This window comes from Rhinatrema bivittatum, chromosome 8 (assembly GCF_901001135.1).
Source record: "Rhinatrema bivittatum chromosome 8, aRhiBiv1.1, whole genome shotgun sequence".
Classification (NCBI taxonomy): domain Eukaryota; kingdom Metazoa; phylum Chordata; class Amphibia; order Gymnophiona; family Rhinatrematidae; genus Rhinatrema; species Rhinatrema bivittatum.
The window spans coordinates 149833868-149860633 of NC_042622.1; the positions used below are offsets into that span (position 1 = coordinate 149833868).

General features: G+C 45.1%; 1 protein-coding gene across 1 annotated transcript in view; it reads left to right on the forward strand.

Annotated features, from left to right (window-relative positions):
- POLE3 (DNA polymerase epsilon 3, accessory subunit) overlaps positions 1–24178 on the forward strand; it is a 44946-nt gene extending 20768 nt beyond the window's left edge. Inside the window, exons 4-5 of the mRNA XM_029613034.1 lie at positions 4040–4158; positions 22435–24178. Coding sequence (XP_029468894.1) covers positions 4040–4158; positions 22435–22604 — 289 coding nt within the window. The 3' untranslated portion in view covers positions 22605–24178. The remainder of the gene's footprint in view (positions 1–4039; positions 4159–22434) is intronic.
- The last annotated feature ends 2588 nt before the right edge of the window (positions 24179–26766 follow it).

Consider the following 26766-nt stretch of genomic DNA (forward strand, 5'->3'; position numbering starts at 1 on the left):
CATGTGTGGTCCAGGTAAGCTTCGTCTGACCATTGGGCGTTGACGGAGACTCAGACAGGGAAGAACCCAGGACCTGAATATTTGTGTGTATGAGGAGAGCCGCTCCTCCCCACACCTCTGTTTTGATAGTCTCCATGGGCCCAAATTAATCTTTATCTTTGGTACCCTAGATGACATAGCCTCCCCTCTTGTCAGCTTGCTCTGGCAGTGCAGTTTCCTCGGGCGGAGAGGGGTGAGCATGAGCCTGGGCAAACAGCTTTGCTGCTGCACCATGGGTGCCATGCCTGACATTGGCACAGATGTGTTCAGGCAAACAAAGTACCAATGGTCAGACATGGGAGTGTAGCCCAGCACCGTCTAGCACAGTGGCTGCTGTAGAGCACCATGGGAGCCGGGATGGCTGTAGAACGCCAGGGGTGCTGTGGACACTGTCTGGCTCCATGGATGCCATAGGTGCTGCTGAGCACCATTGACGCAGGTAAGCGCCATAGATTTCATGAGGCACTCTCCATGCTGATGGGCATCATCTGTGCCGGCAAATGCTATGGGTGCTATCTATGTTGCCAGGTACCATCAATGCTGTGGGCGCCACCGATGTCAAGCTCACAGGCACCATCGACAGTGTTGTTGATGGTCATGGTGGCCATCGTTGCCATTGGACAGGTCAAGTGTTTTGGATACCATTGTTGCCATGAAGCACTATGGGCACCATTGAAGACTTTTGACAGTCAAGCATGGTGAGTGCCAAAGAGTGCTTCGAGCACCTTAGATGATGTCAAGCTCCAGGGGCACCATCAAGCTCCCTGAGCGCCATCAACACAGGCATTATAGAGCATGCACATGGACACCATCGAGCACCAGCAGGTGCTCTGGATACCATCAGGCATATGGACGCTTCGAGCACCCTTCGAGCATCTTGGATGCCATGGACACTGTTGAGCACCATGAATGTTTGTCGAGCAGATTGACCTCCATAGGTTCCATGGGAGAGGCACCTTCAAAGGGCACCACAGAGTGATGTTCGTTGATGCCATCTGGGTGATGTCATTGAGCACCCGAGTGCCAGAGAGACCACTGTACACTACTGAAGCTGTCTGCATTGTGTGGTGCCTAGGCACCAAGGACGCTTGTGTCATCATTTGCATCCTGTGCACAGTCACCACCATTGTTTGTGGGGGGTGCCTATGGCATTGTAAGTGTTAAGGACACCTTTCCCTCCAAAATAGGTGTCATACAGTGTTCGAGTCCAGTTTGTCAGCGCATGTGCCAGGGTGTTGTTCTGGCTTTGAGTCCAGAAATTATTGACAGTGTGCCTTATATTCAGACTGCTGAAGTCAAGTGCACCAGTGCAGAGGCCACTGTTCGCTATTGGGCCAATCGACAAGTGGCACCATCCAGTACCCTTGTATGCCTGGTGCCATTGGGTACAATGTGGTACCTCAGAGAACGGAGTCACTACACACTTCATGACTGTCAGCTCCTTTGTAGTGCATTGCCGCAGGCACTAGCAGCTTTGTGCCTGATCCAGGCCACGGCATGGAGCATGCCAGAGCATGTGTATGGGCCACTGTGCCACCTGGCACTGTAGTGGCAAGCACATTTGTGCCACCAATGGCACGATGCAGCTCTGCTGCATTGGAGTTACAGGGTAGCTCAGTCTCTCTGTTGTGATAAGGACATTACATACTTGTGCACTACAGTCGCCGGTGCTTGGAATGTCATTAGCTTTCCATGTGATTGCGACCTATTTCACTCCACATTTGGAGGAGATAACAGGTCTGTAGTCATGGAATATGCTCACTAGGGCAAAGGGGGTGGGTCTGTATAGATCCCCCCTCCCCCTGTTGGCTTATGCTGTGGATCCCCTTCACAGGGAAGCCTCCAGGAAGCGCATACCATCACAGGTTCCTTGCTCCAGCCAATGCATCTCTGTACCTGATTGCCATAGTGTCTACTATATGACTACTATCGTCTGATGTCGCAAAAGCATCTCCTAGGTCAGCGCCTGTATCCCACTCTTTTTTTCTGGGATCAGGAGGACAGCTGATGCCTCTGAAGAGGCTTTGTCAATGGGTTTCCCCTCTGACACCCCCCTCTCCCCCTCCCCGTTCCCCTGTAGAGGAGGTGGTTCCCTCCTGGGGACCTCTCTTTCACTGTTTGTTTTTTTTCCAGAGAAAGGCGGAGGCTGTTTTACTTTTTAGATGGAGGATGAAACCAAAACCCCTTCTCTGTGGCTCCCATTAACATGAAGGCGGATGTGGTTTATCTCACCCAGAAAGCCCCTGGATTGAAGAGAATCTGTTTGGAGATGAGGTGAAAGCAGCAGTAGAATAGACTGAGGAGGAAAAAATGAATATTACTCATTTTAGAATAAGGCTGTAACATAATAAATTTTGGAAAAAGTGAAAGTGTCTGAAAATATTATTAATGCATTTTCTCTCTCCAACATCCTCACTGGTGAAGACCGAAGCAAAGAATTTAGGTTTTTTTTGTTCTGGTGTTGCCCTTGCTTGAATATCCCTTGGTCATGTATCTGGAAAAGGTTTATATTTGGTTTTGCGTCTATGGCGAGCTCTTCTCAAATACTCTTACATGCTATATTAATATTTTTACACCTGACTTGCTAGTGCTTATGGTCTTTCCTATTTTTCTTATTTGGATCTCTTTCATGTCCTTTTGGCTTTAAATGCCTCTTTAACCTCACCATTTATCAATGTTGGCCATTAGTTAATTTGATTTGATTTATCACATTTCTACCATGAGGAAACCAATGCAATTTACAATAAAACCAAAACATATATTAGTGTAAATTGGCTCAGAGCCAATGCGATTGGTCTTCTTTGAACTTTTTTTTTAATGTGTGGAAAACAGTTTATCTGGGTTTCCAATATTGTACTTTTAAACAGTGTCCATGCCTCATGCATATTTTTAATCTTTGTGACCACATCTTTTAGATTTTTTTTTTTAACTAATTTCCTTTCTTTGTAGTTTCCTTTTTTAAAGTTAACTGCTTTCTGTAGTAATTTCACTTAATATCCTTCCTCTAGTAAATTTGCTAAATTTTATTACATTGTGGTGATTATTACTAAACGACCCCCACCATCATTACATCTTGTGCTAGGCCTTATATTCCTCTAAAGATGTAAAATCCTCCCCCCCCCCCTCATCAGTTTTAGGACCAGAAGCTCCATGAAGCCCTCATTTATGGCACCAGAATCTTTACCTCCCTAGCATGTCTTGAGACATTTATCCAGTCAATACTGAATAATAACTTCCCATTGTGTTGACCAATTTTATTTTCCTTTTCAATTTGTTAACATTTCACTTTTGGTTGACCTTGCAAGACGTTTGACAAAGTGACTCTCTCAGCTATTCTCCCTTTCTCTAATGATACTTGCAGTTAATATCTTTTCAAATCAAATACTGCTGATTACTTCTCTAGGAAAAAGCTCTCTCGCACTCCTACTGCAAAAGAATTGAAACTTGCAAGCTCTTCACACTCAAAGTAATTTTAACCCTCCAACTATTTATTTTCTTTAACACAAGCATACATTCGCTTTGAAATTTTGGAACTTTGCATCTAGACAGGAAGTTCAAAAATTTCCCTCATAAATTTTTGTAGAGCCCAATGTTTAAGAATATTCTTTTGCCTCTTCATCTCTGTTTTTCCATTGTGAATGTACCTAGTTTTCCTAGTCTCTTTGTATATACGTATGCTTCATTTCTGTAATAAACTTATAAGGTTGTGTCTGAACTCAATATCAGCGGTATTTTAATTTTTTAATTTTATTTTTTTTAAACTAATGGAGCATTCTGTTGTCGGTCACCCCGTAATGTCCTGTGACTGCTCCTTGCCAGGAGGAAGTAAACTAATGGCAGATGCAGAATAGAAGATCATTAAATAACTAAAATAAAAAATCTTTAACTTTCCTAAAGCATGTCTCACACACACTCTATTGTCTTTGAAGGGGTCAGAAGAGTTATTTGTGCATAGCGCACTTGTATTCACCTGATTTCATGCTAACTTTTCCCAATACAGTGCAAACAATTTTGCAATGAAGGGGAAGCGGAAAATTCTAAACTCTGGAGATGTGTTAGCAGCCATGGAAGAAATGGAGTTTCAGCGATTTGTGAATCCTTTAAAAGAATCTTTGGAAGGTAATCATGTCTTTAAATTTCTGTCCCATAAATCTAATTGTCTTTTAGCTCTTTAATATACAGCAAGAATCTGCAATTGTAGAAGGTATAGGGCAGAGGTTGGCAACCCATGGCACATGTCACTGATGAATGTGAGCACATTTTACCCCATGTGCCATTCTGGCTGGCTGGTCTAGAGGTCTACACACTGAGCATTTTCAAAATCCATAAGCTAGTTGCACTGGTATTGCATCTAACCTTGTGTTGTGAAAGTGCTCACGGTACCAACATTTAGACCAGCTAGCATGGCATGCAGAGCAGCAGCCAGATTTCATCAGCCCCCTAATTCTGTAAATAGTCCCTAATCCTGTAGTGGCTGATGCCAAGGATGTTGCAGGATTTCTGGTAATCTGACAAAAATAATTACTAAACCGTGGTGTTATCAGGTCATCTTTTCTTTGCTTAACTATGAACTATTAATATCAACCTTTACTGATGTTTGCTGGTAAGTTAATGAAAGATTAATTCCGCTGAAGCAGCACTGCATTGTAACACCACACATCAGTTCTGATGAAATGTTTAGTCACAGATGTATGATGCTAGAACATTAACTGTACAACTGCTGAAGGTAAGATCTTAAGCTAAATTAACAAAATTGCTTCTATTTGGTTACTAGTGGAGTTTTTTTTTTCTTTGCTCCCCTCAGTGATCTCCACTGGGGGTCTAACAGCAAGTTTGCCCAGAAACTGAAGAAAGAAAATATCACACAAGTAATTAGAAACCTCCCCCCCCCCCCCACACACACACATAAGTCAGACCTTGACAAACAAGTCTTTTCCTCCTCCTCTGTCCCTCTGCAAGTGCACCCTCTGATAGCAGCACCTTGCTTGCTGCCATGCCCAGTGCTCACCAATCTCTCCCTCTCAAAACTCCTCCAAGCAATCTCTTCCTCTCTCAATCCTACCCAAGCATTCTCCCTTTCTAAGCAATCTTGTTTACTATGCTGCCTTCCATCTCACTGATATACTGCTCAATTTGGTTTTCTTCTGACTGTCTCTCCTCGTAGGCCATGAATGGGCTTCTAAACATAATAAATGGCATGCTGTCCAGCATCCTGTCTGCAATAGTGACCAGTACCTGGTAATTCCAAGAATTAAGAGGAAGAGAAACCAAAGTCTATCTGACTAATAATTTATGATCTCCAGAAACTTGTGCAAACATTTTTTAAATTGTTATACTGCTAGCCTGAACTATATTTCCTGGCAACAAATTCAATAGCTTAATTGTGCGTTGATTAAAAAATAGTTTCTGAAATTTCTTTTAAATTTGTTACTACTTAATTTCATGGAGTGTACATGCAGCTAGGAATTTTCCAATGTGCATTACTTGGTATTTGTCCACATTTTAAATTGAATCTGCCGAAATTATTTTGAGCAGAAGAAGGGATCCAATGTCACTGTACACTAGACAGTCACTGCTGATGTTTCCATTAATTGCCTTCATTTTCTTAGCGTTCAGACAGGTGAATCCAAAACCAATGGGTAATACACCTTTATCAGCAGATGGAGACGGAGCAAAGCTGACATCACGGTATATATACCCCTGCAGTGACATCAGCCTGCCAGTATTCTCCATCTCCAGCAGATGGTGGATGTGCAACTCCCTACTGGGGTTTGCTTAAAAAAAATGAGGAAGATTATTTGCCCCGCTCTCCTATGGTGATACCATATGGTCCCTCCCTCAGATAAGAACTCGAGGTGATTTCCGTGGTCCCTCAGATGAGTGCCTTGGTCTGATAGGTGGTTTTTATAACTGGCATAGACTTGGCTGTTTAAAAAAAAAAAAAAATCAAAACCAGCTGAAAGGCAAGTGGGTGCAGGAAGCTGAGCACAGTGGTAAAGATATATGCCCTCCCTCCCCCCCAACAGCCGGAGATCAACCTTGTACTCAGCCGGGACCAGCTGAGCTCAGGTAAAGGTTAATTTAAAAAAATAAATAATAGAGTAGGGGAGTTGAGTAGGGATTCCTTCACTCCTCCCGGTCTCTGTGCACGATCCGAAATTTCCCGACTCCAGTGGAGTTCAGGGAATGGGGGCAGCCTGGCGGGTTGAGCAGTCCTTGCAGCTAGGCCCCGCTGTTAGGCTCATTTGGTTTGCCGCGTGGTAGGCCACGGCAGCGTTTCACACGGGGTTTTTTTGTGCCGAAGACTGCCCTCTTCAGTTTCCAGCAGGTCATGCTTGTGCGTTCAGTTAGTTGGGCACGTAGGAGCACCTACCAGGGCGCACACCCGCTTTTTTTGCACGCACTATATCTAGCATCCTGGGGAGCTCAGTTTGAGCACTTACCTAGGCACAGTGTTGAGCGCCTTATTTTTGAGCGCCTAATATTTTGGGTGCACTATTGTCAGATGTAAGAAACCTAAGTGCCTTGCCCTGTGTGTTGCTTATCATATTTGGGCATCTCATCCCGGCGTTCCCTCTAACTTTTTATCTTTTTTATTTATTTTTTTATTTATTTTTATTTAAGAGTTGGTTTTTTTTTATACCGAGGTATAGCTAGCTGCCTTCACTCCGGTTTACATAGTCAACAACCTATTACATTTAACAGTGATTGAACCAGAAAAACTACAGATTACAATCAATAGCAACATTTATAACAGGGTATATCTGTGATCAAACCATGTATATTTAGATTTATATTCCGCTTTTCACAGAGGGCTTACAATCTAAGTTTGTACCTGAGGCAATGGAGGGTAAAGTGACTTGCCCAAGGTCACAAGGAGCAACAGCAGGACTCGAACCCTGGTCTCCTGGTTCATAGCCCACTCCTCTAACCACTAGGCTACTCCTCCCTACTTATGGCAACACTGTTTTGAGGCTCAGGGAGAATTGCCTCTGCCTGGTTTTACTAAGCCCAGTTCTTTCCAGCCTGGTGCAGGAATAGAAAAAGAGCTGCCAGAAGGGTTGCCTGATTTTGGAGCTCCCCTAACTGGTTCATCAGCGGGAGAAGATAGTTCAGTGGGCACAGGACAGGTGCCCTTTGGTTTTGGCATGGATCCCTCTGTCTTATCTTGAGTGGAATTTTTTCAAGTAGGAGTCTTTCCTTCAGCGCAGTCCTTGGCCCCTGGCCAGTCTTAACAGGTCAGGGTCTTAGGCGGTGAATTCTGCATGCCTGGTTTCATTGAGTAAGTGTCGGGGTATGCCTGGAGCCGGTCTTCCCAATAGGGACCCAGATAGCACGGATGATGAGACCGATCCTTATTCCCTGGAGGATGGGGAGATTCCTCTGCGATTGGAGCTGTATAGAACTATGTTGTGGTTCTTTCATAGAGATAAGCTACCGGCTCTGATTTCTCAGACACTGAAGATGCTGGAAGAACTTGGGGCTGAGTCCATGTCTGAGCCAAAGAAAGATCCCATTTTGATTTCCTTGTGTAAAGCTTCATATTTCTTCCCTATTATGGAGGCCATTCAAGAATTAATTGATTTTGAATGGGGTGTCCCAAAAGCTAATTTTAAAGAGAGACAAGTCTTGGAAGTACTGTACCCCCCCCCCCCCCTCCCGATCCAATTGTGAGAGAGCAATTGTGTTTTCCTAAGGTGGATGCATTTGTGTGTGCCATTACCAAGCAGACGACTATTCCCATAGAAGGGGGAGCGTCCTTGAAGGGAAGCACAAGATAGGAGAATTGCGGCTATCCTTAAGCAGGCCTTTGAAGCAATGGCAGTGAATTTGCAGATACTTCTTGTTCCCTGGTGGCTCACTCTTGTTTACAGCTCTCTCAGGAGATCAATGAATCTGGTGTAAATTCCAAGGCAGTGATGGAACCAGCAGCCGCCTTTTTGGCAGATGCAGGCTGCGATTTGGTTTGAACTTCGGCAAGAGGGGTGGCTTCAGTAATAGCAGCTAGAAATCAGCTCTGGCTGAGAAATTGGTCGGTCAATACAACCTCGAAGTCTAACCTTACGAAGTTGCCCTTTTAAAGGCTCGCTTTTGTTTGGGAGTGAGCTGGAGAAAATGGCCAATAAATGGGTGCGTTCCTGGTTCCTCGATTACCAGAGAGTAAGAAATAGGTGCCGCAATCCTTCAGCATGAAAGGTTATACTAGGGGGTTCAGACTTTTTCAACCCTACAGAGGAGAAGCCTTTCAGAGGACTCAACCTTTGGGTAGATCTCAGTCCTTTTGTCCCAGGCAGCCCAAATGGGGTGCAGGCTCAGATAATGGAGCAGCCCGAGCCTCCCAACGAGGTGTGCCGACCCACCTCTGGGAACAGGAGATAGATCTCCTCTCTCTATTTCATTGGAGGTGGAGTCGAGGTCATGTCAGTCCAGTGGGATATGGAGGTGATAAGGAATGGCTATGCGCTGGAGTTTCACAGAGTTCCTCGGGACATATTCATGGTGTTTCCCTGCAATTCTCCGCAGAAGAGACAGGCAGTGGAGTGTACATTATCAAGACTCCTCAGCCTGCGGGCAGTGGTTCCAGTGCCCACGTCTCAAGAAAATATGGGCCATATTCCATTTATTTCATTGTGCCCAAGAAGGACTATTTTCGTCCCATTCTGGATCTCAGAGGTCATTTGCGGATGATCCATTTTGACATGGAAACCTTGTTCTCAATGATAATGGCAGTACAATCGGGGGAGGTCCTGACATCTCTGGATCTGTCCAAGGCATACCTGCATATTCCCATCTGGCTAGAGCATCAATGGTTTCTGCATTTCGAAGTTTTGAGGCATCATCAGTTTTGTGCACTACCTTTTAAGTTTGGACACTGCACCCAGAACTTTTTCCAAGGTTATGGTGGTGGTGGTGGTGGTGGTGGCAGTGGTGGATTTGAGAAAAGATGGGATCCTGGTACCCCTGTACTTGGAACACTGGCTGATTTGGGCCAAGAGTCTGGAAGAGTCCCACGCAAGTTGATCTCCTTATTGCAGGAGCTAGGTTGGGTCATGAACCTGGCTAAAAGCAATCTTTAGCCATCACAGTCGCTAGAATATCTCAGCGTTCAGTTCGACACGAAACAGGACAGGGTGTTCCTGCTGGAGGGCTGTATTCAGAAGCTGATGGTGCAGGTGTGTCTATTGATGAATATAATATGCCTGACAGTGTGGTCCTATCTACAGGTGCTCGGTTTGATGGTGGCGATCCTGGAGTTGGTTGCATGGGGGAGGGTGCATATGAATCTTCATCACGCTCTGCTGTCTCGTTGGAGCCCACAGTCTCAAGAATATTAAATTCGGCTCCACCTGACAATGGAGATCTGCACTCAACTATAGTGGTGGTTAAAAGTGGATCATCTAAGACAGGTGGTTTCCCTAAGATCATAGGGCTGGCTAGTACTCACGACAGATGCGAGTCTCCAGGGTTGGGGAGTTTAGGTCAGGAGCTGACAGGGTAAAAGCGCTGGCGTGCAGAAGAGTCTATCTGGAACATCAGTTGGCTGGAAGCCTGTTTAGTCTGGTTGGCATGCTTGCGGTTTGGCAACAGATTGTAGGGTCGAACAATCCGGTAATGTCAGTGCAACAGTGGCTTACATCAATCTGCAGAGAGGAACCAAAAGCCAGCAAGTGTCATAGGAAATGGCCCAAATTATGAAATGGGCAGAACTGCATCTTCATGAGATCTCTGTTGCAACCGTCCCTTCCCGACGGCTTCACTCTACCTACCTTTCTTTCCTTGCACCTCCTCTTGCTGTGGATGGACGCCTGGCTGCCGCAGCATCTGCCTGCCGTCCTCTCCGGTGTCCCCGGACCGGCTTGGGCGCTGCCTCCCGCCATGCTCCACTGATACCTTAGGGCGTGCATGCTGCACGGCCCTCACTCATTTCCTACTTGGCGCGAACCTCAGGGGCATCCCCCTGTGATGACGTCATGCTGCCCGGATATTTAAAGCTTACATTGTTTGCTAGCCTTTGAGTTAGCAAGGGGATTCTTTACGGATGGGATTCGCTCTCCGTATGGTTAGCGTTAAGAGTCCAATGGTATTGGAAGCAGAGTAGCTCTCCGAGCTACTCTGCTTCCAATACCATTGGACTCTTAACGCTAACGGGGTACCTGCTCCTCGGGGCCTCACTTGCTTTTCAGGTCGCTATCAGGTACTCACTCCTCGAGGGCCCATGTTCCCTGACTCGCTGCCTGCTCCTACCTTCTCTTCTGCCTGGAAGGATTCGCTATCTTCAACACCAGTGAGTACTACCATCTTCACCTCAGAGCTGTTCCCTGGAACCAGGTACTCGCTCCTTGAGGGCCTGCCTCCATTCCACCCTTGGTGCCATCTCCTATGTGGAACCGCTGTGTGAGTACATCACCTTCAAGCCTCTCAGCTCTCAGGGATCAAGTACTCGCTTCTTGAGGGCCTGCTCTCCCTATCCTGGGGTTCTCCATACTGGGGCTTTGTGCATATTTCACTGCACTCATTATTCTCAGTTCTTTCTACTATAGCACTGCTACCGGAGGAGTTGCTATTCCAGCGCCTGAGGGATACTAGCCCAGCGGGCTACTCCAGTTGCTCACCACTGCCACCTCTGGTGGCTTCACCACATTGTTTGATAAAAGATCAATCTCTGTGTTTGTGTATCCTCATCTGAGTCTGACATGTGGCCCCTCACAGGACCTCCCCTCGTGGGCATGATCAGCTGCCACAGTGTCCAAAGGTCCACCCAAACCTCACTAATTATAACAATCTCAACCTCGCACATGGCAGGAAAAGACAATGTAAGAGCCGACTTTCTTAGCAGACAGAGTCTGGATACAGGAGAATGGGAATTGTCAAACGAGGCATTTCAGCTAATAGTGGATCACTAGGGCCTTCCATTTATGGATCTACTGGCCTACTGCTCATAATGCAAAAGTCCCTTGCTTCTTCATTCATAGGAGAGATAATCTTGTGCTGGAATGGCCAGAGGACAAGCTGCTATATGCCTTTCCCTCTTGGCCCCTGTTGGGCAGAATGATTCGGAAGATCGAGAGTCACAGGGGGATGGTGCTTCTGGTGGCACCAGATTGGCCCAGAAAACCATGGTATTCAGATTTGCAAAGGCTTCTGATAGACTCTCCAGTTTCTGGAGCAGAGGGATCTTCTAAGCAGGAACCTATTCTTCACAAAGATCCGAATCTGTCTTACGGTATGGCCCTTGAGAGGGCTCGGTTGCTGAAGCGTGGATATTCTTCTGCCACCTTGCTACAAGCGAGAAAGTTCTCCACTTCCTTAGCCTAGGTGCAGGTTTGGCGAGTGTTTTGAGGCTTGGTGTGAAAATTGAGGGGTTCTTCCTCATTTGGATAAGATCCTGCTCATTTTGAAATATTTGCAGAATGTATTGACTACAGGATTGGCCCTTAATTCATTAAAGTATAGGTGGCTGCTCTTGCCTGTTCCGAAGTCAGGAGAGTAATGGGCCCTTGTTGGCTCATCCAGAATTGGCCCGTTTCTTGGGAAGGAGTGAAGCATCTTCGTCCTCCCTTGCGGTTACCAGTTCTGGAGTCTAAATCTAGTTTTGGATTTTTTAGCAGTCCCTACTTTTCGAATGATGCGTAACCTTTCCTTGAGGTTACAGACCTTGAAAACTGTGTTTTTTGTGGCAATTTGTTTTGTGCATCGAGTATCTGAACTACAGGATTTGTCTTGCCAGGTGTCGTTTCTACACGTGACTCCAGGGGCGATACAGCTGCATACTTTTCCTCCTTTTTTGCCAAAAGTGGTCTCAGATTTTCACTTGAATCGGTCTATTTCCCTGATGTCTCTGGGCAGGGCAAGAGATGCTGAGGAATATCGCCCATTACGGCCCTTGGCTGTCGAGGCATATCTTGAGGTATTTAGAGGTTTCTGAACCTCTCAAGAAGACGGACTGGCTGTTTATACTTCATGATGGGAGCAAACAGGGTGAGCCAGCGTTGTGGGCTACAGTAGCCTGCTAGATTAAGGTGGTAGTCACGGCTGCATATGTGGACGCTGAGCAGCCATTCCTTGAATGGGTCATTATGGCCAGTATGAGTTCAGTGATATCTGGGAGGTGGGGGGAGAAATGTGTGGGTGTTCAACCTCCGAAGAGATTTAAGTCGTAAAGAGTGCTTTCATACCCTCCAATTCATAAAATCAGTGATATACAGGACAGTACCAGTGGAACTGATCAACTTGGTGTGGGCAATGTTAATACTTGCTTTATTCAAGATAAGCAAAGACATTCCTTTTGAATGTTATGGATCATGACCAGTTGGATATGTTTTTTCTCACAGGACAAGCAGGATGGTAGTCCTTACATATGGGTGACATCCAGGATGGAGCCCAATCACGGAACACTTTTGTCAAAGTTTCTAGAACTTTGACTGGCACCTACTGGGCATGCCCAGCATGGCACTAACCCTGCATCCAGCAGGGATCCCCTTCAGTCTCTTTTTTTTCTGTGCAGCAATAGCCACTCGGGTTAAGGAGCTCTCTGGAGATTCCTGACAGGAATTTTCCTCACGGAACTTCTTTCAAAAAAATTTTTACCCCATCGGGGTCTCCCTATCGATTCCATAGTCCGCTGTCGTAAGGTAAGGCTTTACCCTCATTTGTGGTCAATTCCCATCAGGTTTTCCCTGCGGGCCCTACTGGCCATCGACCGCACCACAGCTAAATTTTTGTCGAGGCCATGGCGTCCGGTTTCCGTCACTGCCTCGATTGTCCTCTGACAATGTCCATCACAGACCCGTATAGGGTTTGTGTTTTGTGTCCGACCAGGACGTCCAAACTTGCACCAAATATGCCCAAATGACGCCAAAGGGCTGTAAGGCCCGCTCAGAAAAGATGGAGTTCCTTTTTCAGACAAAGCCACCAATTCCATCGAGCGCTTCGACATCATCCAAGCCAGTGCCATCAACCTCTTGCCAGCAACGGGACACCGCTGCTGCCCATCTGGCACAGACTACTCCGAAGGCGTCGACTGTGTCCACTTCGGCTCCGGAGAAGGACCGAGGAGAACATCGGGAGAAGCGTCGACACCATACCCGGAAGGTTCAGTCCGCTGATCCAGGCAAGGCATCAGCATCAACAGAGCCACTGGCGAAGAAACCCCGTCCAGAGAAGGCCCCATCCTTCATTGCTGCCGGGAGCCGCGACTCCACTTTCACCGGTGGACCCTCCGGCTATGCCTGTGCTGCCTCCAACTCCGGACATAGGGTTGCAAGTCCCAGGCTTCTGATTGGATGATCCAAGAGGCCATCGGGAAAAGCACTGCAGGGCTTCCAGCCTCCATTGATGCCGGAACCGGTGCTCATGCCGGTCGCCAATCCGATTCCCATGGCACTCGTACCACTCCAGGGCAGACTAGATGCATTGATCGGTGCCCTTTCACTGGTGGAACCGAGGACACCGGTATGTCCCACGCCTTCCACCCAGATTCCTTTATCATCGGAGGACGAGGAAACATCGATGCCCGGACCGTCTGGAATCCTGCCACTCGCTCGCCCGTCGATGTCACTGGTTCCATCGGTGCCTCCTCCGATGCCGTCGGTGCCTCGGCCTGGTCCTTCAGGAATAGCACCATTTCTTCCTTCTGGAGATCCTATGGGAGCCGGTGATCAACCTTACAATCCTTGGACCGATGATTCTTCCTAGGATACTGATGATCTCCCTTCAGAACCATCTCCCCCTGAGGAGAGAAGACGTTCTCCTCCAGAGAACCTGTCCTTTATAAACTTTAGAAAGGAAATATCTGAAGCCATACCATTCCAGCTTCAGACAGAAGAGGGCTCTGGGCACAAGATGCTGGAAGTGCTCCAGTTTGTAGATGCACCCAAGGAGATCATGTCCATACCAATACATGAAATTCTTCTTCACCTCCTGAAGAGGAATTGGGAACATCCAGGATCTGTACCACCAGTGAATCGGAAAATAGATGCCACATTCCTGGTGCAGTCAGCTCCTGGATTTCAAAAACCACAACTGGCCCACCAGTCTGTTGTGGAGTTGGCCCAGAAGAAGGCACGCTATTCTAAGCCTCATTCTTCCATTCCTCCAGGGAAAGAGCAGAGGTTCCTGGATGCATTTGGCCAACGTGTCTTCCATGGCTCAATGCTGATATCTCGCATTGCTTCATAACAATTATACATGACTCAGTATAACAGGGACTTATTTAAGAAGATCCAGGAATTTTCTGAGTTTTTACCTGACCAACTTCAAGATCAACTCAATGCCCTGGCTCAGAAGGGTCTGGATGCTGGCAAGCATGCGTATGCGTATGACATATTTGACACTGCCCCTAGGGTGTCCGCAGCGGGGATTAGTGCAAGGAGGTGGGCCTGGTTAAAGTCCTCTGACCTAAGGCCAGAGGTACAGGACAGGTTGGCTGACCTGCCCTGTGCTGGTGATAATCTCTTCGGAGACCAGATCCAGGAGACTGTAGCGCAGCTGAAGGACTACCATGAGACGCTACGTCAGCTTTTTTCAGTGCCTACTGATTTCTCATCCACCTCCAAGAGGACATTCAGACGGGACTCTTAAGCGGCCAGCCTACAAGCCAAGAAGATATTATCCTCCTGCTTCTCGAGGTCGCCCTTCCAGGCCTTTCCAGAAAGGTCAATCCAGACAATCCCATCCTCAAAAGACACAGCCAGCCCCTCAGCTGGGACCAGCTTCAGGGTTTTCACTCCTCCCTGGAGAGCATATGCCAGCCTCCTCTTCCTTCCGTACCAGTTGGCGGTCAGTTGTGCCAGTTCACCAGCATATGGCACACGATCACCACAGATCAATGGGTATTTGCTGTAGTGACTCAAGGATACCATCTCAATTTCCTGACTGTACCGTGGACTCCCCACCTCAGCTGAAGTGGGGATCGTCCGACCACTCTCCTCTTCTAGAAGAGGAGATTTAAACCCTCCTCAAATCCCAGGCAATAGAACCAGTGCCCCTCTCCCAACCAGGGCAGGGGTTCTATTCCCTGTATTTCCTCATACCAAAAAAGTCAGGTATTCATCCAATCTTGGCATTAATCCAATCTTGGACCTTCATGCCCTAAACAAGTATCTACAAAGGGAAAAGGTAACCTTGGGCTCTCTACTTCTTCTTCTGCAAAGAGGAGATTGGCTTTGCTCTCTGGATCTCCAAGACGCATACACACACATCTCAATCACTCCATCTCATCGCAAATTCCTATGGTTCCTGATCGGCCCTTGGCACTTCCAGTACAGAGTACTGCCATTCAGCCTAGCATCCGCACTGTGAGTCTTTACCAAGTGCCTCATAGTGGTCGTATCCAACCTCAGGGGTCAAGGTGTTCATGTCTACCATTATCTCAACAATTGGTTGATAAGGGCTCCATCTCAGCAGGACACACTGGCCTCCTTGTGACTTACTCTCCATACACTACTGTCCCTGGGGTTTCTGATCAACTATCCCAAGTCCAAGCTAGTTCCATCTCAAACCCTATCCTTCACAGGGGCCGACCTAGACACCATACAGGCGAAAGCCTTCCTACCTCAGGATTGGGCTCTCACTCTTGCGTCTCTGGCGCAATTCCTCTAAACTCGAGTTTACTCAACTGCTCAACGTTTTCTCGTTTTACTAGGTCACATGGCATCCTCGGTGCATGTCACTCCGATGGTCCGCCTAGCTATGAGAGTGATGCAGTGGACCTTGAAATCCCAGTGGGCTCAGGCTTATCATCCAATGTCCAACATTGTCCATATTTATTTATTTATTTATTTATTTATTATTTTTATTATACCGAGTTTCATGATATGAATCACATCAACCCGGTTTACAATTAACAATGTGAATAACTGCAGAGAGTAACATGGTAGAAACATTTCCCAATTCGACATCAAATATAATAAGAAACTTAACAAATAAAAACATTGTAACAATATTTAGGATGTGAGGAAGTTACAAAAAACAAGGAAAAATAACTAGGATCTGAAAGGGGAGGAAATTAAAGAAAGAATATTAACATTTTAGCCAACTGTATCAATTAATAAATATGTATAAAATTATAAAATATAGATGGGTAGGAAAGATTACCATATTACCAAGCAGCTCCACCTGTCATTAGCCTGGTGGATGCAACACTCCAATCTCCTTCAAGGCCTTCCTTTTCAGTCTCCAGAACCCCAAATTACCTTGACGACGGACGCCTCCAACCTAGGGTGGGGTGCTCATGTCGGCGACCTGCAGACTCAGGGAACCTGGTCTCCAGAGGAAGCCAAACATCAGATAAATTTCCTGGAGCATTGGGCGATCAGATATGCCCTCAGGGTTTTTCAGGATTGCCTCTCAGACAAGGCCATCCTGATTCAAACAGACAATCAGGTGGCGATGTGGTACAACAACAAGCAAGGGGGAACGGGCTCCTACCTCCTGTGTCAGGAAGCTGCACAGATATGGGCGTGGGATCTTTCCTACTCGATGTACCTCAGAGCCACCTACTAGGCGGGCATGAACAATGTACTAGCGGACAAGTTGAGTCGCACATTTCATCCACACGAGTAGTCTCTCAACCCCATGGTAGCGGATACAATATTCCAACGTTGGGGTTACCTTCACATAGACATTTTTGCTTCAGTCCACAACCGCAAAGCAGAGAACTCATTCGCAGCCGCCACTCACAGCTGAGGGATGCTGTCACCCTCTCGTGGGCCAGCGGTCTCCTCTATGCATACCCTCCACTTCCACTCATATCGAAGACTCTCGTGAAGTTATGGAGGGACAAGGGCTTAATGATTCTAATAGTCCCTCACTGGCCACGCCAGGTGTGGTTCCCAATCCTCCAGGACCTATCAGTACGCCGGCACATTCCTCTGGGGAAGGATCCGCTTCTGATAACTCAGAATGATGGGCACCTATGCCACCTCAACCTCCAGGCCCTGTCCCTGACAGCCTGGATGTTGAAAGCTTAATACTCCAACCTCTTAACCTTTCAGAGTCGGTGTCCCGAGTCCTGGTAGCTTGACAAAAGCCTTCCATGAGAAGGTCTTATTGTTCTAAATGGAAGAGGTTTACGGTCTGGTGCACTTCCATGTTCCTAGACCCCTTCGCTTGTTCCACTGCGAAGTTTCTGGACTATCTCTGGCACCTGTCAGTCAGGCCTGAAAACTTCCTCTATCAGGGTGCATGTCAGTGCGGTAGCCATGTTCCACAACGGCGTGGCAGATGTCTCTATTTTGACACAACCCTTAGTAGCACGCTTCATGAGAGGCTTGCTCCACCTAAAACCTCCATTGCGCCCTCCGGCCCCTGCTTGAGACCTTAACATGGTTTTGGGGCAGCTCATGAAACCTCCGTTTGAGCCTCTCCACTCATGTTATCTTCACCATCTCACCTGGAAAGTAATTTTTCTTCTCGCTATCACGTCCACTTGCAGAGTTAGTGAGTTGCAGACATTGGTTACCTACCCGCCTTACACTAAAATTCTGCACGACAGGGTAGTGCTCCTCACTCACCCTAAATTTTTACTAAAGGTAGTATCGGAATTTCATATTAATCAGTCCATAATCCTACCTACTTTCTTTCCCAGGCCCCATTCCAACCCAGGGGAGCAGGCTCTACATTCCTTGGACTGCAAACATGCCCTAGCCTTCTGTCTAGAGCGCACGTCAGCCCACAGGACGTCCACTCAATTGTTTGTCTCTTTCGATACCATCAAATTAGGAAATTGTGTGGGAAAGCAGACCCTCTCCTCCTGCTTGGTGGACTGTATCTCCTTTTGCTACCAGCAAGCAGGCATTCCGCTGCAAGACCATGTGAAAGCACACTCTATTAGGGCCATGGCGACATCAGTAGCGCACCTCCGTTCGGTGCCGTTTGCTGACATTTGTAAGGCTGCTACCTGGAGCTCTCTCCATACGTTCGCAGCCCACTGTTGCTTGGATAAGGCTGGCAGGCAAGATTCCATCTTCGGCCAGTCGGTTCTTCGCAATTTATTTTCAGTTTAACTTCCCAACATCCTTCCAGCAACCCATTCAGGATTTCAGGATGCCCTCCTAACCAAATTTCCACCCCTGTTGTTGTGCCTATTGCATGTCTTTGGGTGCATTTGGTGCATCCTCATCTCGCTACTCACCCATTTGTGAGGACTACTATCCTGCTTGTCCTGTGAGAAAGCAGAGTTGCTTACCTGTAACAGGTGTTCTCACAGGACAGCAGGATGTTAGTCCTCACGAAACCCGCCTGCCACCCCGCAGTGTTGGGTTCGTTCACGTTTTCTTATTTATTTTTCGCACGTACTTTTACTATACACAAGACTGAAGGGGGACCCCTGCTGGATGCAGGGTTAGTGCCATGCTGGGCATGCCCAGAAGGTGCCAGTCAAGTTCTAGAAACTTTGACAAAAGTGTACCGTGATTGGGCTCCATCCTGATGATGTCACCCATATGTGAGGACGACCATCCTGCTGTCCTGTGAGAACACCTATTACAGGTAAGCAACTCTGCTATATCACTGAAACTTGGCATTGTAGACATGACTTGGTTTTATTGAATTCTGTATGTCCAGCTGGCTATATACAGTATATTATCAGAGGGCAGAAGAGCGTAAGTTGGGAGGGAGTGTTTTAATGATTATCTAAAAGAATTTGTACCCCTGCTAATCTAAATTTAGAGATGTTATTGGTGAGGGTAAACATTGGGTTCATGGTGTGTTATAAATCATGTGCAATATGTCACCAGTTTGAAAGTCAGCTAAGCAGAGCGAGTGGTTGGAATGAATTTTGGACCTCTGATGAAGGCGCCCTAGCTCCAAAACATTGTTGATGTTGGGTACATTTTTGAGTGAAAGCATCGGTGGTTTTTCTATATATTTACTTTTTAAGTAGAGATGGCAGCTGGGTGGCCAGTTAAGTAAAAGAAACTTTCTAAAAAAATATATTTTCATGTCTAAAAATAGTTTGTTTTTTTTATGGAAGCATAGTTACATGAAGTTTTTATTGAATATCATACATTAAATTGAAACCTAAATTATGAATAAAATATAAAATATGATGGTAGATTGGATTTGGCAGATGTGATCCCAGTGCTTCTACATGATACAGTTTGGGGCCCATTGTGGGTGAGAGATTGTGGATTATAAAAAGGGCCTCCCTTCAGACCTTTCACTTTCAGAGGAGTGAAGGAAGTTTCCGCTTGAGGACTTGACCTTCACAAGGTTTGTGAGGGTGATGGCGGAAGCCGTCCCTTTTCAGTTATTGACTGAGGAGAATGCCAGACACAAAATGCTTGAGATCCTCCAGTTTGTAGAGCTTCTAAGGAGATCGTGGCGGTCCCAGTACCTGAGATCCTTAAGGAGTTGCTGCTAAGGATATGGGAATTACCCCCTCACAGTGCCTCCTGTTAATAAGAAGGCAGATGGGGTTTACCTCGTCCAGAAGGCTGCCAGATTTGATAAGTCTGCTGCCCCAGCATTCAGTGGTGGTCAAATCCACCCTAAAGAGGGCCAAGTGCACTTGGACTCATTCCTCGGCACCCCCAGGGAAGGACCATAGAGCGATGAAAGCTCTTGGGAGAAAGATTTTTCAAGGTGCCATGCTTATTGCCCACATTGCTGCCTACCAGCTCTACATGAGCCAGTAATCGTGGGACATCTGGAAGCAGGTGCAGGAGGTGGATGAGCAGCTGCCTCAATCGCAGCAAAAGACCCTTGTGTCGCTGGTGCATAAAGGCCTGGAGTGCGGAAAACACAAGGTCTGTGCGACCTACAATGTTTTCGAGATGGCATCGAGAGTCTCTGCAGCGGGAATCTACACTCACAGAATGGCGTGGCTGAGGGCCTCGGATCTCAGACCACAGGTACAGGAACAACTCACTGATGTGCCATGTACTGGAGAAAATCTCTTAGGGTGAGGGATGCAGTGGCCCAACTTTGAGATCACCACAAAACCCTCCATCAACTCTCTGCCAGTACTGTGGACCCATCATTCTCATCCAGAAGGCCAGCAAGACCGGGGCCAAGAAGGTCTTTCTTTCACCAAAGGGAGTGTTATCCTCCGCCTCCTCACTCTCGTCAACACCATCAGGACTATTGCAGCCGACCCAGGCAGCTGGCTCCTCAGTCAACTCCAGGAACAGGGTTTTTGACTGGGCCGTAGGGAGCATAAGCCAGTTGCCCGTATCCTGGATGAAGGACCCTCTGATCAGGGGAAAGCTGTGGCTCTTTGTAAACCAGTGGCCCAGTATAACCTCTGACCAGTGGTTTTTGTCCATCGTCCGTCAGGAGAACTAATTGAACTTATTGGGTGTCCTGCCAAATTGCTCTCCATACCCATTTTGGGGGCCAGTAGCGCATCAGGAGGAAAATACATTACACATGTAAAACTCAGTTTTAAGCATGTAAATGCTTTTGCAAATCAGGCCCTAAGTCTGCTTGGTTAATAACAGTTTATGAATTTCTCCTCCAGGAACTTGTCCAAATCTTTTTTTTAAAGCCGGTTATGCTAACTGCCTTAATCACATCCTCCAGCAATGAATTCCAGAGCTTAATTGTATGTTGAGCAAAAAAGAATTTTCTCCATTTTTGTTTTAAATGTGCTTGTGGTAACTCAAGAGGTAGCTGTTTGGGAACAGCCAGAGGAGAAAGGAGGCAAACTCTGGCTGTTCCTTAAGTGCACTTTTATTCACAGTGGAAAACAAACATAGAAACAAAAAGGGCAGCACAACTTAACTTCAAGTCTCAAAACATTTAGTGCAGCTCACCTTTAGAAATAGCAGGTTCTGGCATATGGTGTGTCTCTCCCTGCTTCCCAGGATGTCTAAGCCTTCTAGGACCTGAGTTCTTAACCTCTGGTGTGGGCTCCTCCTTTCACCCAGGATTCCCTGTGTGCGTCTGTCTTAAGGAGGACCGGACGAGAGCTGTACCCGGTCTTTTAAGGTAATTTAAAGGAATCTCTGGTATAATCCTTCACAGTGCTACTTATTAACTTAATGGAGTGTCCCTTAGTCTTATTTTTTGAAAGAGTAAATAACTGAATTACATTTACTTGCTCTATTCCACTCATGACTTTATAGATCTCTATCCACTCCCTCCTTCATTCATCTCTTCTGCAAGCTGAACAGCTCTAACCTCTTTAGCCTTTCCTAATAGTGGAGTCATTACATCCCTTTATCGTTTTGGTAGCCCTTCTCTGTACCTTTTCTAATGCATCTTGATCTTTTTTGAGACGTTGCTACCAGAACTGCACATAGTGCTCCAGATATGGCCTCACTATGAAGCGATAGTGTCATTATGACATTCGCCATTTTATTCTCCATTCCTTTCCTAATTCCTAATGTTCTGTTTGCTTTTCTGACTGCCGCTGTACATTGAACCAAGGATTTCTAAGTATTCTCTACATGACATCTTGAGTGGTAACTCCTAATATGGAACTTAACATCATGGACCACAGTGTGGGTTACTTTTCCCCATGTGCATCACTTTGCACTTGTCCACATTAAATTTCATTTGCATTTAAATGCCCAGTTTTCTGGTCTTGCAAGATCCTCCTGCAAGTTTTCAGTCACAGAATGAGAAAAAATTATAGGAACGCCATTCAGGACTAACTCGCAACAATTCACAGGTATTGGCTGATGGCTAACCCACAAGGCTTCTATTTTTGCTGGGTTCAAAAACAATTGATTATGTATTAGCTATGAATCTTGTCTTTGCAAAGCAAAAAAATAGGCATCACTATGTTGCGTATATTATTGTGAACAGGGAAACACAGCTGAATGTCATCAGCATAGATCTTAAAAGTTAGTCCCAAGTCCTTCATATCCTGAAACAAAGGTTGCAAGGAAATATAGAACAATATGAAGGACAGGGCAGACTCGTGGGGGCACATCGACAGTAAGTACCTCAGACTGGAATAACCTATCAACTGATCTGACCTAGATTTGACAATCATTAAGGAAAGAATAGATCCTATCCCAAACCTTGCCTCCAATGCCAAGTTCTGATAAACTCCTAAACAGGATACTATGATTTACAGTGTCAAAAGCTGATGTTCTGTCAACATAAGTAATATGAAATGACTGCAAGAGTACTGGAGAATAATCTCAGTAGATCTCAGTTCAGCTCCCTGCTCCAGTTCCTGAAGTGAAACACTCAAACTCTGAGGACAATGAGCAGGTTGTAAGAATTCTTACAATGACTACAGAGAGCAGCATTAGAAGTAGTCCTGGAGGAAGCTAACCTTTTGGGCTTTTATAAGGGTTAAAGGATTAAAATTGATTCTTTGGATCCCTAATATAGAATTTTAGGAAACTATGATGTAATTGAGGGAGGGACTTTGTTTTCTATGCTGTATATATGTCTGTGTAACTTATGCAACAATTATACTGTGGTCTTTTATTATAGCATACAGGCGTGAACAGAGGGGCAAGAAGGAAGCCATCGAGCAAAAGAGAAAAGATAAAGACAAGAAAACAGACTCTGATCAGGAGAAGAGCCGAGAGGAAGAAAATGATGATAACGATGATGGGATGGAGGAGGAAAATCCAAACGATGAGGATGAAGTAGATAATTGAGAATCCACAAAAGACACTGATGTCAATTTTTTTCTTAAAATAACCTGCTAAAATCCTAAATTTAGCAGATTATTTTTAAGCAAATTTTCAGCTAAACCAAACTCATCAAGTTTTCTGTTGGCAATTTTCCTAAGTCTAGCTGGTCAAAATTTGATCAGCAAAATTTGCCTGTCATTTATGTGACAGGGGTTGCCGAGCTATACCTGATCAGTTCATATTGAAGATCAGTGCTGACCAGATAAGTTATAAGCCTGCCTCAGGAACATTCCTAGAGCTGCCCCCTTTTTTTAACTGGCTAAATTTGGCATCCTTTTAGATTTAGAAGGGAAAATGTAGCCAGTCGGCAGGGGGGAAATTTTGTAAAAGCAAGATTTAATCATCTAATTCCCCAAGTTAGATAGTTAAAATATTCTTAAACTTGACCCCACTTGTTTTTTTATTTCAAACAGAACTTAACCTTTATGAGCCCAGATTTTGTATAGTAACTTAGATTTCTTACTCATTAACAGATAAGTAGATTTCATCAGAATGTTTCATTATCAGAAAAAAATGTAGAAAAGAGGAAATTTAGGATGAATCACAAACTGATAGCATCTTAAGAAACTTGTATCATCTGTTCCATTTGCTAAAGGAGTCTGCAGTACTCTTGCTGAATCTATAACATAGATGTAAGATATGATCAGAGAGCATCACTAGACAGGACCATGTCTGTGTTCTATGGATGTTGATTTCAGCTTGTACAGCACATACTTAGTATTGATAAAATGCTGCCATGGTCTATGCTACAGTTGCACAATTCCTGTCACACAGCAAGTGCTAAAGATGAGTTTTCAGTTTTCATAGTTTTGTATTAATCCTTCCATTATATATCCAATCCATCTGTGTAAAAGACTTCCTACTGCTCTGAGTTCCCAGGAATTCCAGTTTAGGAGCGAACAAGCTGTGTCCAAATTTCTCTAGCCAAAATATCTGCAAAAATCTATATATGGAAGAAATGCTGGTTTTAAAATAAGCTTTCCTAAAATAAATGCAGAAAACCAGATAGAAAAGATTGTGTCCTACTATAACACTGGAGCATTTCTTTACCAACTTTATTTTGGGGTAAACTGAGGCTCTGAAACTTTTTCCTCCCCCACCCATTCACCCTCTGTAACCACCAGTAGACTGACATTCAGTCAAGTTTTTGAGTTGTTTAAATTCTTTCTTCAGTTTGGTTGCTACTCTAGTTTGTTTTATGCTGTGTATAGTTGATATCTCTAAATTGTGTGTTTTACTGCCATTTATAAAAGTTGTTTCTAACTACCGGTACTTAAGAAAAATCAATGGAAGCAGCTTGTTGTGTACTTTTTTTTTTAAGTAGGTAAACTGTATTGAATATGTAACCAAAGGTGCTTCATAGGAAACATTCAGTAAATATTTGCTAATTTCCTTATTAAGGAATCTATTCCTTATTGTTTGAAGAAATCTGGTAATCTGCAAGTTTGTGTTTACATCCAAATGTTACTGTAGTATTTAAACTTTTTTCTAAACTAATTATATACCAATTCTATTCCCCAAAAAGGGGCTCTAAGATTGACTGGATTTTTTTTTTTAAACACTTTACGGTGTAAGTCTGATGCAATTTTATTTCTCCGACATCTGATAATTGAGTTGAATAAGACGACTTACGATAAGAATTGTAGGTTTCCACCCTAGCAAATTTAGTAGTTGTGAAAGATGCCAGATTGACAGTACTGGAACAGATAAAATATGAGCAGTGGCAATACAAACTCTGATGGCATATATTTTAAGGATGAAGTAATTTAGTCTGATTAGCATTCATTACTTGTTCACTGCAGTAAGACTATCAACCAAAGTGTGAATTTGTGCCAGTTGTTTTTTATAGTGATATGGGCATTTATGTACTAATGTTATAAACTTATTTTCACGTAGACAGCATAACTGAGACTCTAGGTCCAGGGTGGGTAATCCTTTTTATGCTGGGGCCACATTACAAGTTATCGAGCACAATAAGGGAAGGAGAGAGGTGGTCCCCCTTTGGAGCTCCTTGACACAACAATCAACTCTCCAGCACTTGCAGGTGTTTCAATATCCAGTGGCCTTAAGCACCATCATTTTTAGCACCCAAGGAGCCCCTTAATCATGGATCCTAGCATCTATGAAAATCAGCAAAACCTTCAACCCATTAGTTTCAAGGCATATTTCTCAGCTAGCAGACTACCTCACCTCTGTCACCAAATAGACCTTAACCAAATAAAAATAGAGGCCATCAAGTATAATTAGTAAGGTGCAGACAAAAACTGGACTGGAAACTACTAAAAGCCAGACACACATGCAGTGCAATAATGCAAAACCAGAAATACCACTATTCTTCATAAAACAAAATCAAGAAATATAAATCAGTCATAACAGTGAGGAAACCACACAAATAAAAAGAATATTTCAAAACATGACAAATAGAACACCCCCTAGTAATTAAGAAAAATAAGGGTAAAAAACTTTAAACATCTCCCCAAAATCGGTCAAATATTTCAAAACAGACATATCACATCCATTAATTAAAACTAATAAGGATAAAAAAAAATTCTCCCCTCTCCATACTTGGAAAGTTTTCATTTCCGGTCACCCTGAGGTTGTAGAGGATTTGTAGGGGAAAGGAGAGGTGGGTGCACACAGACTTCTTTTTTTTTCTCTGTCATATACACACACATTCATTCACAACTCATTCAACCTTCTATCCTCTCTTATCCCTCACCCCCTCACTTCTACTCACCCTATTCCCTTGCTTTATTCTCACCCTTCCCTCTGTCATTCCCTCCTTCCTATTCACTCCCTTCTTTACCTCTGTCACTCACTCTTACTCCCATTCTCTCCTCTTTTACCCTCTCTCTCAATCCCCTTTCCTCTGTTCTCACCCCCTCACTCTCACTCCCCTCTTGTTTCTCATTCTCACCCCTTCCTACTGTCACTCGCCCCTCCCTCCCACATATTCCCTTCCGACACTCACCACCTCCCTCTATCACTCACCCTGTCCTTCCTACTCATTTATGTCCCTTCCATTTCAGTCGCTTGTTATCCTCACCCCTTTCCCTTCCTTCTCTCTGTCCCTTCCCAAGCCTCAGTCACCCCTCTTTCATTCTCTTATTCCTCATATTATGTACCACTCCTCCACACAGCAACATGGGGCCTCTCCTTGCTGGCCTGGAGTGGGAACTCCACCAGCGTGCCTTCACACAGGTCTCCATCTACTTGCTGGTGGGGTTGGAAACCCTGCCTGTGCGCCATCCCATGTGGACTCTTCTCACTGGCAGAGGATGGGAACCCCTCCAGCACATCATTAAACCACGCCATCACACGTTTAGAATACATCTCCTCCTATGTTGCCCCGATGCTCCAACCTGCCAACTCAAATGTCGAAAGTCATCAAGGGTGACAGCTTAGCCTTCGATGATGACTTCGGACACTCAAGCAGACAAGTTGGAGCATTGACAGGTTGCAGAGTGTCCAAGGGATAGGCAGACCACAGTAAAGATTTGAGGGGCCAGATGTGGCTTGCAGTCCATAATTTGCCCATCACTACTGTAGGCTCATCTCTGATTTCTTGTTTGTTCTATGAAGTAGAGACATTAAAGCAGTCAAGAAATCTGTCTTGACTGCTTTAATGTCAACCAGGATTTGATACAAAAGAGTGGTTTTATAAAATTTAGCACTTACAATTGATACCAGGATTCTGTTTCAGTGGAAGGCTAGCCAGAGATTTTAGATATCTAACATCAGCAAGTTAAAATTTTATTTTTAAATTTCTCAATTTCTTAGCGTCTAGTCAGCTGAATCCAGAACCAGTGGGTTATGCATCTCTACCAGCAGATGGAGACTGAGTAAAGCTGTCATCACAGTATATTTACTCCTACAGTGACATCAGCCTGCCAGTATTCTCCATCTTCTGTAGATGGTAGACATGTATCTCCCTACTGGGAATTGCTTCAAGTTTTAGAAGAAGAAAAAAATAAGAATTTAATTTGTCCTACTCTCCTGCGGTGATACCAAATAGTCTTTCCTCCCAATTGAGAATTCATGAGGTGATTTCCGTGGTCCCTCAGCTGAGTGCCTTGGACCGGTAGCCAGCCTTTATTGTTGTGGACATAGCTGTAAAAACAAAACA